Source organism: Sus scrofa, chromosome X (assembly GCF_000003025.6).
Source record: "Sus scrofa isolate TJ Tabasco breed Duroc chromosome X, Sscrofa11.1, whole genome shotgun sequence".
Taxonomy (NCBI): domain Eukaryota; kingdom Metazoa; phylum Chordata; class Mammalia; order Artiodactyla; family Suidae; genus Sus; species Sus scrofa.
In genome coordinates this window covers 106893898-106910396 of record NC_010461.5, presented here as the reverse complement: position 1 = coordinate 106910396, position 16499 = coordinate 106893898, and the positions used below count along the sequence as shown (strand labels likewise).

Genomic DNA, 16499 nt, shown 5'->3' with positions numbered 1-16499 from the left:
TCTGCAACCTACACCACAGCTCACGGCAACACTGGATCCTTAACCCACTGAGCGAGGCCAGGGATCGAACCTACAACCTCATGGTTCCTAGTCGGATTCCTTTCTGCTGCACCATGACGGGAACTCCCAGAATATATTTTGAAGGTAAAGTTAGCAGGACCTACTGATGGACTGGATATTGGGAGTGAGGAAAATAGAAGAACAAGGATGATTCCTACAGTTTTGGTTTGAGCAACCAAGTGGCTTGTGGTGTCATTTGGTGAAACAGGAAAGACTCGGAGAAGAACAAAGGCAGGGAGGGGACTGGGGATAAGAATTCTCTTCAGGCATGTGAGGTTGAGAGGCCATTGGATATTGAATGGAATAAATTACATAAGCAGTTGGATACTTAGGTCTAGAATTCAGTGGGGAGTTCAGAGCTGGTGATATAAATTATTAGTTTCACAGAATGAACAATAATCTCAACTTGATTCTGATTATCTAGAACTCTCAAATACCTGGAGTTTTTTCTGTGCCTTTTTTATCAAAACAATGTCCTAGATATATCCAGAAGGGTTGCTGTGCATTTAGCCCAGAACTTAAAAATTGATATTTGTAGTGATGGCCCTGATAAACCCAAATGCCCCAATAATTTTTAAAAAATCAATTCAAAGAGTGCTCTGGTGGCCTAGTGGTTAAGGATTTGGTGTTGTCACTGCTGTGGCTTTGGTTTGACCCCTGGCCTGGGAACATCTGCATACTGTGGGCACACATTCCCCAATAAAAAAATCAATTCAAATATGTGCAGTACCACAAGACTTCCTAAGGGAGGGAAGTACATTCAGACACTTTAGAACAGCTAGCAACCAGGAATAAAATGTACCGGATGTTGCTTAACCAATTTCATCAGATAATTCAACCAATGGTATCTCCTACACATTCAAGGTAACTGTGGTTTTACTATATTTCCTTCTAGAACCCCTGGCCCAAAGGGTAATCCAGAGAGAGTCCTCTCATCTTGGTCCTTTATAATTTTTTTTTTTGTCTTTTTAGGGCTACACCCATGACATATGAAGGTTCCCAGGCCAGGGGTCTAATCGGAGCTGCAGCTGCCGACCTACACCACAGCCATAACAATGGGGGATCTGAACCACATCTGCAACCTACACCACAGTTCACGGCAATGCCAGATCCTTAATCCACTGAGCGAGGCCAGGGAACCAACCTGTGTCCTCATGGATACTAGTCAGATTTGTTTCCGCTGAGCCATAATGGGAACTCCCTTGGTCCTTTATGATTATATACATATAAAATGCATAGCAAATACATACATGTATTTCATTTGGTCCTCTTGTAAGAAAGTAGTCACATCTCCACTGTACGTATATATGAGGAAACAGAAGTTAGAAGTAACTTGCTAGTGTTCATTGAGCTCTAAGTAGTGAAGGTCAGACTCAAATTCACTTTTTCTGACTCCACACAAGTCCAATGCTCTTTTAACTGCTAGCTGCCTCCCTAGCTATGGGTCTTTCTGAAACTTCTCTCTTGGGACCACTTCTACTTCCTTGGGCCAAATTCAATCACTGAGGTCTCCTGGAACTCAAGGTGGGACCTCACCCTCTCCTGATTTTCACAGGAAGTAACTATTTCCTGAGACCGGCACCTTCCTTTCTAGCATTCCTTTTTTTTTTTTAATTACTCAAATGAATTTATCACATCTGTAGTTGTATAATGATCATCACAACCCAATTTCACAGGATTTCCATCCCATAGCCCAAGCACATCCCCCCACCCCCCAAACTGTCTCCTCTGGAGACCATAAGTTTTTCAATGTCTGTGAGTCAGCATCTGTTCTGCAAAGAAGTTCCGTCTGTCCTTTTTTCAGATTCCACATGTCAGTGAAAGCATTGGATGTTGGTGTCTCATTGTATGGCTGACTTCATCTAGCATTCCTTTAGCTGGCATCCTCATTCAACATTTTTTTTTCGTCTTTTTGTTGTTGTTGTTGTTGTTGTTGTTGTTGCTATTTCTTGGGCCGCTCCCGCAGCATATGGAGGTTCCCAGGCTAGGGGCTGAATCGGAGCTGCAGCCACCGGCCTACGCCAGAGCCACCGCAACGCGGGATCCGAGCCGCGTCTGCAACCTACACCACAGCTCACGGCAATGCCGGATTGTTAACCCACTGAGCAAGGGCAGGGACCGAACCCGCAACCTCATGGTTCCTAGTCGGATTGGTTAACCACTGCGCCACGACGGGAACTCCCTTTTTTTTTTTTTTTTTGTCTTTTTGTCATTCAACATTTTTTAAAAAACGATCTTCAAGCAGAGAGCTGGTGGGGTCCTCAGAAATCACCCACAGTCTAGTTTCTCATTTTACAGATGGGCAAAGAGGCCCACAGAGTTTGGCTGGTTGTGCCAGTTGCAGCGCCTGCCTCTCCTGTCCTGGCCGGTGCCCCTCCCACACGGCACACTCCATCATCCCTGTTTCTGAGGAGAGATGAGGCCTGAGCCCAGAATTGGGGGATCTCACCTCTTTCAGCTTTTCCAGTCTGCCTAGTTTCTGTGATTCTCTGATGAAATTGTTGACATTATTTTTGTGCCAAAATGTGTGCATGTCTCTGAAATAACTGTTTTCTAATGTTGTGTTTTGATCCCAGAAAGTTTTGACTGTCTGGATCTGGAGAAATCAAGCAGTGTTAAGGTAAGTATGTTTCACTGGCCCCCCTCGGCGTGAGCTGGCAGCACCCTGAGAGACATGAGGGGCTGCCTTCGGTGGGGCTGTGGTATGCTCTGAGAGGCATCAGCAAGGACTCCCTCCTTCACACTGCCCCACATCCAAATCTCTCCCAGCCAGGCTGAGCCCTGGTTTAAATCACTGTCCTTGTGGAAGTGCACAGAATAAGCCCCTCAGTCAGTATCTCAAGACAATTAGCTCTGTTCTGGCAGCCTCTGGAGAAGGGCTGAAGAGGAGTGAGTCCCAGCGCACGCCCAGGTAGGCCCAGGCGAAGGGCCTGATGAGGGCAGTGAGGGAACAGAAGCTTCCAAGAGAAAGGGGCACTGCTTGAGGGCAATGAGTGCTGCTTCCAACTTCTTTGCAAGCTACCCTTTGTAGGCAGCTTTCCAGAAACCTGGCCAACTCCTTAGTGTGATCCCAGGAAATACCTTTCCCCTCCGGCCCTCCTAGGGAACCCCCAACTAGGTCCTCCTCTCTGTTTTCTATCACCATTGCTTTCCTCTTCGTTCACTTTAACTGCCCCAACATGTGTACACACACATACACACACACACACAATCCCCCTATCCTGCTTTATTTTTCTTCACAGGGCTCGGGTCACCATTTAATCATTTATTTATCAAATATTTATCAAGTGCCTACTATGTGCCAGGAGCTGGAGGTTCCGCAGTGAACAAAGCAGACAGATATCCCTGCCTTCATCCTCCAGCAGACTCTATGTTCCCTTGAACATAAGCTTCATGATGGCAAGTGTTTTGTCTGTTTTGTTCATAGCTGTATGCTCAGCACCTAACGCAGGACTGAAATAAAGTAGATGCCCAGCAAACTTTGTTGAACTAACAGCCTTAGCCATCAGAACCCGATTTCATCTCTGTCAGGAGTCCCCCAGCACCTCTTATCATGAATCTGATGGACAGCCCTATTTGGGATCTACTACAGAGCAGAGGCTCTCAATGCTGGCTGCACCTCAGAATCATCTGGCAAGCTTTTAACAACCACCGATGCCCGGGGCCCACCCCCAAAGATTCTGATTCAGTTGGCCTGAGTTGCAGCCTGGGCCTAAAAGCTTCCTGGCTGATTTTAAGCCAGTGACCCTTAACACTGTAAGCCAGTGTTAAGGGCTACTGACTTAAACTACCGTGTCTGGCTATTTAGTAGCACCTGCTTGTCCTCCTCCTTCCTTTAGAAAAGGAATTCTCAAGCTGGCTGTGCCGAAGTCACCTGGGCAACTCCGAAGAGGCCAATGCTTGCCCACCCCCTGGGATTCCTGTCCAACTGGGACGGAGTCCAAGCATGCTTATTTTTAATATTTCTCCAGATGGTTCTGTTGTGCAGCCAGGGTTGAGAACCAGTTCCTTGGACTGTCCTTGCCCTAAGTTATCCCTTTAAGTATCCTATTTTGCAGTGTCTTCATCCATAAACTGCCTCAAATCCAAAACTTTCATGATAATGACTCTGCTCTGCGCACCATCAGGATGAAGCAGGCTTCTCTCAGGCGGCATGCATAGGGGCCTTGCTTCATTGCCACTTCCTTTTTAACTGCCACCAGCAAGGAATAGCTACCCTTCAGCCACCTCCCCCAGCCTATTTGGGGCCCTTCAGCGATCACGCTGCCTCTTCATTCCAGGAGGTGATGGGAAGTCCACACAGCAAAGCCAGCATCCGAGCCACCTTCTCTGCCCTACCATGTCCAGTCTCCTGCAACCCTAGCCATCACTTTCTTGCTCCACATCTCCCAATTGTTAAGAATTATTTAAAAGGAGATTGGGAGAGTAAAATGGACCTCCCCTTCATCCTTCTCTCCCTAAGGCCATTATCTTCACTCAGAGAAGGGTCTAAAATGTTTTGTTTACTCCCAGCTCCAGGAGGGAGGGTGCAGCATGGCTAGCATGTTTTGTGACCCAGGACACTTGAGCCCCTGAAATTATCCTACAAGAGCAGCTCTTGTCCAAGTCTGGGGCCAATCTTGGGTGTCATAATTGGCAAGGATTATGAGAAGTCATGTCTGAGAAGAGCCAAGTCCCAGAAAATAACTCCTTGAGACCGCAGAGCACTGAGATTACTGTGTACGGTGCTACAATGGTTGCACTCCATCCCTTGAGGTTTCCAGGTGTTTCTCATGTTCACTGTCCAAGGGCAGAGGCTTAAGCTAGTATTTCATCTTTGTCTTGGCAGTTTGTCACCCTCTATCAACGCGAAAGTGCCCTGGCCAGCCTACATTCTTCAAATGATGGCATTTCAGGTACAGCATATTTGCCATTTTATAATAAAGTTCTGAATTATGTCTTTTTTTTTTTTGTCTTTTAGGGCCGCACCGGTGGCATATGGAAGTTCCCAGGCTAGGGGAGTTGAATCGAAGCTGTAGCCACCAGCCTACACCAGAGCCACAGCAACACAGGATCTGAGCCACGTCTGCGACCTACACCACAGCTCACAGCAACACCAGATCCTTAACCCACTGAGCGAGGCCAGGGATCGAACCCGCATCCTCATGGATGCTAGTCGGGTTCGCTAACCACTGAGCCATGACAGGAACTCCTCAATTATGTCATTTTGAATATAGGAATTTTGATCATTCACCCCCCTGCAGTGAGTGGCTCCTGCCTTGCAGCACCCCCACCCACCACCAGTATTAGGTTGGAATAATATTACTATGTATAGAGACTGCAGTTCTCTGACTTGAACCTCACAGCAGAGGGGTGACAGGTACTGCAAGTAGTGTTTATTAGGTATCAGCTGTACCAGGCATTCTCATATGTACCCTATGAAGCCTCCTCTCCATTGTATTGACAAGGTAATAGTCACTAAGGTGAAAGAGCTTATCACCCCATGCTCCCTTGGCAAGTCTTAAGTCCCATTTATCACAGAGAAGAAAATGGAAGCGAATGACTTGCCTCACGCTGTGCAGCCAGCAAGTGGCTGAGCCAGGGCTCAAACCTCAAAGGTCTTGTGGCTTCAACCCACATTCCTTCTCCTGCCAGCCAGGGGCTACATCTCAGAACTGCATCTCTGAACTGGCCAGTGACCAAGGACAGCCTGCAGAGTTCATTGGCAATAGAAAAGATCCACCTAGGTTTCCAGCTAGCATGTCCAATTGAAGAAGAAACTCCCCTTTTTCTTTAACTTACAGTTTGACACAGGGACATCTCCTCCCTACCCCTGCATTCTGCACGTTACAGGAACTCACTGGGTAGTAGGTGTAAATTCAGATAACATGTTTTTGCTCCAGTAAGAACTTATGGAGGAAGAAATGCACAAATGGCTCACCTTGTGCTAAGATGCTCAAAGTGGTAAAAAAAAAAAAAAAAAAAAGCCCCATAGAGAATAATTCATTAGAAATCTCTGATGCCTGTTTATGAAAACCCACAAGGAAAGGAGGACATCTGGACCAAGACCAAGACATACCCATTACAGCTTATAGTGTGCTTTTTACAAATAGGGTTTTATTGGGAATCTAAATCAGTTCATGGTGTGAAGTGTCATTCTATAGCATTTGGCACGCATCATGACCCATTCACTTTGGCCATAAACACCCTGAGCAGATCTCTCTGTTCAGAGTGACCAGTGCCAGCCAGGTGAACCCCACAGTGCTGCCCACAAGCTGATCAAAGCATCATCAGGGTGTCTTGAAGGAGAGCTGGTCTCACCAACCTGGCTTCATTTTGACATAGTATCTACCCCTACTTCCAATACACTGTGAATGCCACACCTACGACTTGATTTTTCTTTTCAGCAGTTTTGATTTGAAAGGAGTACGACTTGTTAGCCAAAGGGTTCCCTGTGCCCCTAGGGATGAGCTTCGTGTGTGCTGTTATTCTAGGCAGCACCAATCTTGAACCATATGCAGAATCTGTTAGGGACCACAAACCAGGGACAGCATCTCAAAGGGTCATTCAGGTACCACTTGCACCAGGATCACCGGGATGGTTATTTGCAGGCCTGTACGGTCAGTGTCTCACGGAAATGGTGTCCAGGCATCTGCATTTTAAACAAGATCCCACAAATTGTAAAAGCAAAACTTTATTTTTCCCCTTGAGAGTTTCAGAATATGGTCTTACAGTACATGCCTCAATCCGGTAACTAAGTCTTTGTCTTGCTTTTTCATATGAGATCTCTCAAGTCTTTATCTTTGCCTCTGCAGATTTTGGCTTTTTCCTTACTTATTTCTAGGTTGTTCTTATTTCGTTTAAACTATCAGCACGTTTGCAATACTACCTTATTAATCTGAAAAGCTAAACTATTTTCCCCCTTACTGGGGGGTACATTTGCTATCTGCTACCTTAGTTCTCATCATAGATATTTGAGGTTTCCAAGGCTATACTGCTAGAGAAGATAAAAACTAGGTAACTGCAAGAGATATAGGAGAACTTTGTCTTTTATTGGAAATAAGAAGGTATGCGTTTTATTGCCCTGTGTCTTTTCATGACATCTGTCATGATGCATCAGCAACATAGATAAATGCTCATTTCTGTCCTTGCAGATACAGCAATCATTTTGTTAACATAAACTGTGATATGCTTTAAGAGCCCTTTGCACAAAACAAGTGGTGCAGAAAAATGGGTCTAAATGGAGACTCTTACTGACCACACAAGTCCTTTATAGCTCACACAACAAACAGATCACTTGGGGTCAGTCAACTGAAAATTTACCCAAAGTGAGGGAGAAATTATAGCCTTTGTTAATGCACTGCTGCTTTTGACTGAACAATTTGAAATGGACACTTGTACTGTTGAGAGGTGAAAGTTACTTTTTCACGGGGAATTAGTTCATAGGATTTTTGGATAGTTATCTGCTAGCATGAGGGAGGCAAGGCACTGCCTAGCAGGCTCAAAAAGCATCATGGTGCAGGGGGTGCAGCACTGTCCTGCACATCCAAAAGCCTGGCTCCTAGTGCAGATTTGGCCACTTTCTACCCACGTGACCTTAGACGAAGCATCTGACCTTACCGAATTTCTCCTGCTTCCTTCCCAGGGGTGAAAGAAGGAGCAAAATAAAGACACTCTGTGAAAGCACTTTAAAAACCAAACTGTATTATATAAATGCTTCTTCCTGAATCCTAAATTATCAATCCCCTAGCCCGACAGCCTTAACTAGAAAGCCCGGTAAATAACCACATTTCTCTTTGGTTTGTTCACAGACTCTGATAAGCCCAATACATCCAAACAGGGGTCTGAAATGATGAGGAAGGTATCATCGGCTCTGTCCAAAATGTTTTCAAGATCTGCTCATGTTCCCAAGTCTTCCTCACCCTCACCCCCTCATGGAGATAGAAGCTGAGGCTGCTACACCTGACATCAATAAGCATGTTGACCTTCCTCAAAAAATAAATGGTTTTTGAAATATGACATTGTGTCCTACGCACTGATTCTTTCTTTTTTGGTTTTTTTTTTTGGTTTTTTTTGTTTGTTTGTTTGTTTGTTTTTGTCTTTTTGCCTTTTCTAGGGCCGCTTCCTGCGGCATATGGAGGTTCCCAGACTAGGGGTTGAATCGGAGCTGTAGCTGCCGGCCTACGCCAGAGCCACAGCAACGCCAGATCCGGGCCGCGTCTGCAACCTACACCACAGCTCACGGCAACGCCAGATCCTTAACCCACTGAGCAAGGGGAGGGACCAAACCCGCAACCTCATGGTTCCTAGTCGGATTCGTTAACCACTGCTACGCACTGATCCTTATAAATACTGAAAATAAGAGCCAAGAAAGCACAAAATGGGCAGCTGGAGGAAAGGAGGGTTTGATAGATGCTTTCGATAAGCATTTTGGGGTGAAAAGAGAAGCCGAGCCTCACGTGTAGATGCATCTTGCAGGCAGTGTGGGGTTTAAGTTCTGCTCCCTGCAGCCTTGCTGGGAAGATGAGACTAACTTAGAAGCAAAAGTATGACATCAATAAAATAGCGTGCCATCCCTTATTTCAGGTACCCTACAGATTCAAAGAAAGGAGTCATTGCTGTGAGCAGGGTGGTCAGGGTAGTTTCCTGGAGGAACTGAAATTGAGGCAATCCTCAAAGGACTGGTAGGATTAGGTAGGCCTAGGAAGCACCAGGAAGCCTTGCCCCTCAGGTCACACAGCTGTGTACAATGCTGCCATGCCTGAAGGATTTAGCCTAGCACTGTCCCATAGCATGTTCTACGATGATGAAAATGCTCAGTCTGGTACAGGAGGCACTAGCCCCATGTGGCTATTGTCACTAATACGATTGAGGAATTCAATTTTTCATATTGATTTATTTTAATTTCAATAGCCACATGGAGCTAGTGCCTCATGTTCCCTTATTGGACAGTGTAAGTCAAATTGGTACATGGCCTCAGGGACACCACCCATTTCATATTATGTTGAGGGATTCCCAGGAAGTTCATTTCCAAAGTCCATCCCCAAACACCTAGAGCACTGTAGACATCTGACTCCTTGGGCGGGGAGGGGGGCTCTGAAGCCTCTAGACATCCTCCTGGCCCCTTTAAGAGACATGAATCAGGAGTTTCCATTGTGGCTCAGTGGGTTAAGAACCTAACTAGTATATCCATGAGGATATGGGTTTGATCCTTGGCCTCACTCAGTGGGTTAAGGGTCCGGTATTGCCATGAGCTGTGGTATAGGTCACAGATGCAGCTTGGATCCAGTGTTGCTATGGCTGTGGCGTAGGCCAGCAACTGCAGCTCCAGTTCAACCCTTACCCTGGAAACTTCCATATGCTGCCATAGGTACAGACCTAAAAAGCAAAAAAAAAAAAAAAAGAGAGAGAGAGAGACATGAATCACCAATGTGGCCAGAGGGATGCTCAGGGTTTCCAGTCACACCTGTGCCCCTGCACGTACCAAAACTCAATCAATGGAGAAAGGATAAGCCCCACCAAGAACACCAAAGTCAAAGAATAACAAACAGCAAATCAGAACATGCACCTGCCATCTGGCCTCAAACAGTTCTTGGCTAGAAAGTACTTCTAAGGGACTGAAATACCACTCTGGTGCTGAAACCACCAGTCTGGCCTCCTCCTCTCCACTCAGCACACATGAAGATCACTCAACTAGTCATTCTCATACCCCAGCTTTATGGAGGAATTTAGGTCAGTGGAAGGTCTCAGCCTTATCCAAAATGCCAAGGGAAATATTCCTAGGCAAGTAAGTAAGTTTCCTTTATGATATACCTACAGTCCATAGATGTTATGTTAACTGAACTTTAGTGAATAGAATGGCAGGCAGTTCTGCCCCAATATCACATACACCCAGATTTGGCTGCCATCATCTACTCACTCATTTCTGCCTTTACATACTTAAGTTTATCACATGCAACAGTATAAATTTTAAAGTTATTTTTTAAAGGTCCACAATAATGAGAAATGCCAATCTTACATATGGCTTTAATTGATTTTATTAAAAATTAACACAAATCTCAGTTTGCAATTCAAAAGTAACAAAAGGTACAAAATAAGGCTCCTTCCCCCTCCTCTCTCAGCGGCTACCCAGCTCTACTCTCCAGAAGCGCTCTCTTCTATTACTAATGGCTCAAATATCCTTCCCAAGATAGTCTATGGATAACAAGGGTAATATCATATGACTTTAGAAAGAAGTCTAATTGAACATCCTCCCTCAAAAAGAAAACAGAGAGTGAGGAATAGATGGAGGGAAGTGAGAATAGGACAGAGAGAATGCAAGCATGCTGTTTGACAGCTGCTATATCCTGATGTCAATTCTTGGGTCTGTTTCTATGGCTGCATTTGTAGCTTCAAATTAAGTCAGTCCTTATTTTAAAAATTTTTCTGTCTATTGAACTAAATGTCAAAAGGTGAGCACCAGAATGGGAGGAAAGGCACTTGCCATAGCTGTTCAAAGAGCACTGGCCAAAACACATTAAGACTATATGAGCTGAAAAAAAAAATAATATATGAGGTATGAGCTGGTGTCAACAGTCCTTGGAGATGAAACCATTTAAATATAAAGGAAAAGATGAAAGCACTAAAAAGTAAAAATGCACAGCCTCACTTGCAATGAAAGAAAATGCAAATTATAGTAACCTGAAGGTATCACAATAACATTTCAGAGCAGGAAAAAAAAAAGGAATAAAGTGATAAAAATCCAGTGTCTCCCAGGATACAGGGAGAAAATTATACTTGAACTTTATGGTGCTTGATGGTCTCACAAATTTGATCTTTCTGAAAAGTAATCTAACAATAAGTAAGACAAGCTATGGTTCTATCTGTACTTTTGGACTTGGTAACTCCACCTTGGGGAATGCGGTTCAAGGAAATAATAGAAAACGAAAAAAGTTAAAAAGACTTTACATAAAAATGTTCATAGTAGTACTATGAATTATGATGAAAAATTAACTATTACTAATTATGATGAAAAATTTAAACAACCCAAGTGGGCCACCAGCATGGTGTACTGTCAAGAAACCATGCTATACAGCCACTGGAAATGTCAAGGATAGTGACAATATAAACACACAGAACTGCACATATAAAATAAGTAAAATCAACACAAATAAGATGTGTGCTCTAATAATTAAACAGTATACTTTATGATTTATCTATAATATGGTATACTAACAAAAATTCAAAGAGAATTTAGAGATTAATAATGATAAAATTAATAATGATGAAAATTTTTTGCTGTTGTTAGCTGCTTACTAATAAATGCTTTTTTTGTTACAAGGTCCTTTGGGAAAGAATGTATTTTTTAATTTTTTATTGAAGTATAGTTGATTTTCAATGTGTTAGTTTCTGGTGTACAGCAAAATGATTCAGTTATATATATTATATATTATATAATATATATAATATATATCCCCTTTCATACACTTTTCCATTATGGTTGATTATAGGATATTGTATATACTTCCCTGTGCTATACAGTAGGATCCTGTTGTTTATTTATCTGTTCAACATATAATAGTTTGCATCTGCTAATTCCAAACTCCCAGTCCAGCCCTCCCCCACCCCTCCCCCTTGGGAACCACAAGTCTGTTCTTTTTAATCTGTGAGTCTGATTCTGTTCCATAGATAAGTTCAATAAATGCCTTTCTCTTGGCAAAACATCATCACAATCCTCACCAACATCAAAGCCTAAACCAATTCTAACCATAACCTAAGGTGAATGGAATGATATCAAAAGCCTCAACTTCTTATGAGGCATGAGAAAAAAGAAAGCATTCATTTAGACTTTTTTTTTTTTGTAAGGGCCACACCTGTGGCACATGGAGGTTCCCAGGCTAGGAGTCAAATTGGAGCTGTTAGCCGCTGGCCTATACTACAGCCACTGCTATGCCAGATCCGAATCGCGTCTGCAACCTACACCGCAGCTCACAGCAACGCTGGATCCTTAACCCACTGAGCAAGGCCAGGGATCAAACCCGCATCCTCATAGACACTAGTCAGGTTCGTTATTGCTGAGCCACAACGGGAACTCCCAGTTTACACTTTTTTGAACAGCTTCTTTAACGATGGTAGGTCATCTCCAATTATCCCCAAGATACTCTTCTAAATTCTAAGCTGGCAAAAGGTAGCCAAATTTTGGACTGATGTTCATTATAGAGAGTACGTTGGCCTTAAACATAGAATTATAATAGCTATATAGCTGGGAAACAACCATACACCTCAGAGTAACTTAACACATGTCATATGGTTTTGCCCCTTTATAGAACCTGGCACATAATTCCAGTTTTGGGGGGTTTGTGCTTTTTTTTTTTTTTTTTTAGGGCTGCACCCCTAGCATGTGGAGGTTTCCAGGCTAGGGGTCCAATTGGAGCTATAGCTCTGGCCTACACCACAGCCACAGCAACTCGGGATACAAGCCACATCTGCAACCTATACCAGAGGCTCATGGCAACGCCAGATCCTTAACCCACTGAGGGAGGCCGGGGATCGAATCCACAATCTCATGGACTTGTTTCCGCTGTGCCACAACGGGAACTCCCCTAGATGAATTATTAAAAATACTGGAGTTCCCATCATGGCACAGTGGAAACAAATCTGACTAGGAACCATGAGGTTGTGTGTTTGATCCCTGACCTCGCTCAGTGGGTTAAGGATCCAGCGTTGCCATGAGCTGTGGCATAGGTCGCAGTTGTGGCTCAGACCCCACGTTGCTGTGGCTCTAGCGTAGGCCAGCAGCTATAACTCTGATTAGACCCCTAGCCTGGGAAGCTCCATATGCCGCAGGTGCAGCCCTAGAAAGACAAAAAAAAAAAAAAAATCATCTAGGAAACAATGTATCTTTTTTTTTTTTTTTTTTTTTTTTTTTGTCTTTTTGCCTTTTCTAGGGCCGCTTCCTGCGGCATATGGAGGTTCCCAGTCTAGGGGTCAAATCGGAGCTGTAGCCACTGGCCTACACCAGAGCCACAGCAACTTGGGATCCAAGCCGCGTCTGCAACCTACACCACAGCTCACGGCAACACCGGATCCTTAACCCACTGAGCAAGGGGAGGGACCGAACCCGCCACCTCATGGTTCCTAGTCGGATTTGTTAACCACTGCGCCACGACGGGAACTCTGGAACCAATGTATCTTTGATGACATGCTATTGGTCATACTTTATATAGAATACCAAATGCTTATCACAAATGTAACTATTAATTATTTCCTACTAAAAAACATGAGCTGTTCTTATCATAGATTTTATGACACAGTTTCCAGTAACACTTGCAAAAATCAGGGGCCACCTATTTAGTGAAGGAAGGATGGTAGGTTAAATCCTTCCAGTGCAAATAATCACACCCAAATTATGTCTTCTAAGTTTACATTTTCAGATAAAAGACATTAGTAAATGTTTACTTTATTCTTTGGTCCTAACAGCACAGCGCAGAGCACTTTACATTTCACTAGCGTACCGTTTAGACAATGACCAGGTTATTCCTTTCAAAGAGCTTCAAAACATGTTCACGGGTCCTGTGCCAGATAAGGATTATTTCCAATTTAGGATTCAATGAGTCCATAAACTGCCAAGACAGCTACTTACTAGATACATGTTCCAATAGGTTGGAGAAAGCAAAAAGAGACTCGCAGACTAGGGTGTTAATTAGGCCACATGAAAGAAATAGTGATATGCCAAGAACTAAAAAGCATTCTTAATGAGCGTTTCATTCACTGTGGCTGTTTCGCTTTGAGGTCACTGGGGATTTTTCCACCACCAAGTTGCAACTGTCTTCTGTGAAGTAAACCCATGAAAGGAACAAGTAAACATTCACTGTTGCCAAAGATCAACTAAACGAATGGTAAGCTGGTTGTTTCAGGCTGGGCATAGTGCAGGGTGTATTTGTGCCTCTCAGATCTCTGACTGCAGGGAGCACGAGTGACTGATGGCCACAGCTGCTGAGCTCTGAAATCCAACGCTACTGCATTTCCCACTATCACTTAACTGTCACCAAGGCCAAACTTCCAATGGTCTGCTCTCAGCCAACCACAGAGTATGGCAGAGATATTAAGACAGGTCATTCCTGCGAGACACAGGACTTCCCTAATAGGCTTTGTTTGGGTCAAGAATGCTGTTGGGTGGTGGGGGGACAAGCCCACCCTCACAAAGGATAACAGACCTGACACTACTTCACAGTTGCAGAAAGTAGACAGTGAGCGTTCAGGGGGGAGAACAAGACAGCTTATGACCACATGGCAAACAGCCTGAGTATCAGCTCAGTTCTGCCAGTTCTCCTGTCCCCAAGTCCCACGGGGCAATGCAACAGGCTCAGAGGGATGCTGCCCCTGCAGGGGGTTGTCTCACTGCTGAGGAAACCACAGGCAAGGGCCTGGACTTTTTGAGCAATGAACAAACAAACTCGTGCTCCTCCCTCAGGAAGCGAGCAGTTAAATGGCAGTGACACTGTGATCACCTTGCCCTACAGAAATGGCGCAGTATCCAGAGACACAGATAAGCTTTGCTTTAAAGATGCTCACTGAGAACGGGCAGGCATGCTCAGGGCTCACGGTGGACTGTTTCTCTTAAAAAACACATCCGCCCTGCAAAATGTCCTTAGAACTGCACCACAAAGCCTAAGAATGTTCTACCCACCCTCCTTCACTCTCCTGCACCATCGAGTCCCACAGCTCTCCTCTCCCTCCCCTTCTCCCCCACAGGTGTGCACCCTGAGAAATATCTTCTGTATTTAATCCAATCTTGGTACCTGTTTCTCAGAGAACCCAAACTATGACGAACGATGCCAGGGGTGGTCCAGGAAGACAGGCTGTGTAAAATGGGGCCCAGACTCTCCAGTCACTGCTTGGTGGGCAAAAGGGACACTGTCCTGGCGGGGGGGCAGGGGGGGCATGGTGTGTCCAACTGCCACAGATTTCTCTGGAGGTGACCTGGGAAAACAGAGAATGGCCTTACAGGTGTGGTAATTTGAAAACAAGGGAGGAACAAGGTCGACAGAGACAGTAGAAATGGCTGGATACTGTTAGGTTGTACCGACACCCTGCAGCAGGGTAATGAGAAATGGATGACAGTTAATAAATAGCTAAAGACTTAGTGTGAGAGCTGAGGGCTCCTGCGGAGCTTCCAAAGAGGCCCTTAGTTCCCACAGTGCAGGAGCAGACACGGCGCAGCAACAAAGAGGCCATAACAGTTGCACAACTCAAGGGAGATCAAATATTCAATATTTAACATGTGGCAAGTCTGCTTTGCTGCTGTCCAGGCCACATGACTTCATATGGTTAGAAAACCCCGGAACCCTGAAACATGGGGTAGAACATCTAGCCAGACACCCTACCCGCCACCAGCCCTCAGACTGCAATGGGGGCCACCCTTCCCAAATAAGAGCTTGCACTGCTCCCCCAACCAGGCCACTGACGCACCAACCCCCCTCCTTCTCACCCACCCCCACTTAGCAAACTGATAACTAGGATTAAATGATTAAATTCTAGCACTACCTGGCTGGGGAAGTGCCAGGCCTGATGAAGGAAGAGAGTAAACACCAAAAAACAGCAAGAACTAACTGGTAGGTACTGAGACGCACAAGGAAACGCTGGGTTTGGCTTTCAAAGGTGCTATATCAAGGGGACCAGAAAAGCAAGAATTCAGACTTGGGAGCACTTTCTCAGTACAGAGGACTTAAGCCCCTGGCAAATAGAACAGCAGGTAAGAAGTCTCTACTAAGGTGGCTTCTTTTTCTTTTTTGGCCATACCCACAGCATATGGAAGTTCCTGGGCCAGGGATCGAATCTGCCAGAGCTGCAACCGACGCTACAGCTACAGCAACACTGGATCATTAACCCATTGCAACAGGCCAGGGGCTGAACCAGCATTGCCACAGAGACAAGCTGGATCATTAACCCATTGCACCACAGTGGGGACTCCTCTACTAAAGTGGCTCTTAAGATGACTGGAGAAAGTGATGGCAACCACTAAACAAAGTAGAAACACCTGAGCTGTCCTGGCAAAGGCGAGAGGAAAGAAAAAGGCCTAGGGAAGTAGGCATCCTGGAGTGGAGAGGTTACACAGGGTGGAAAACCCTACGGGAGTAGTGTTCCTCAGGGGGGCCCAGAGGACACCCCATTCACCAAGGCCATCAGGAAGGCACTGTGAAAGGAGCACCAGCCTCGCTAGGTTCACAGGTGGCCTTCTCTGCAGGCCAGGGATGGCAGTAGACACCATCGCAGAGCTGGGGCCCAGTAGTTTATCCACCAGAAGCCAGGCCATGAATATAAAAACAAACCAGTCTGAAGGACAACCAAGAGAGCTGTACCCACAGGTACAGCTGGTGTACAGGATGGTGAATGGACCATGGTGTCCTAAGAGGCAATACAGACAGAGAGCCAAGGGTATCACTCAAGATCTACACGCTGGAAAAGAGTGGAGGTACAGG

General features: G+C 45.0%; 1 protein-coding gene across 1 annotated transcript in view; it reads left to right on the top strand.

The window, feature by feature from the left end:
• Nucleotides 1-8055, top strand: part of LOC100626097 (fibrous sheath-interacting protein 2-like) — a 75715-nt gene extending 67660 nt beyond the window's left edge. The window contains 3 exon segments of the mRNA XM_021079868.1: nucleotides 2637-2680; nucleotides 4889-4955; nucleotides 7851-8055. Of these exon segments, the coding sequence (XP_020935527.1) occupies nucleotides 2637-2680; nucleotides 4889-4955; nucleotides 7851-7990 (251 nt within the window). The 3' untranslated portion in view covers nucleotides 7991-8055.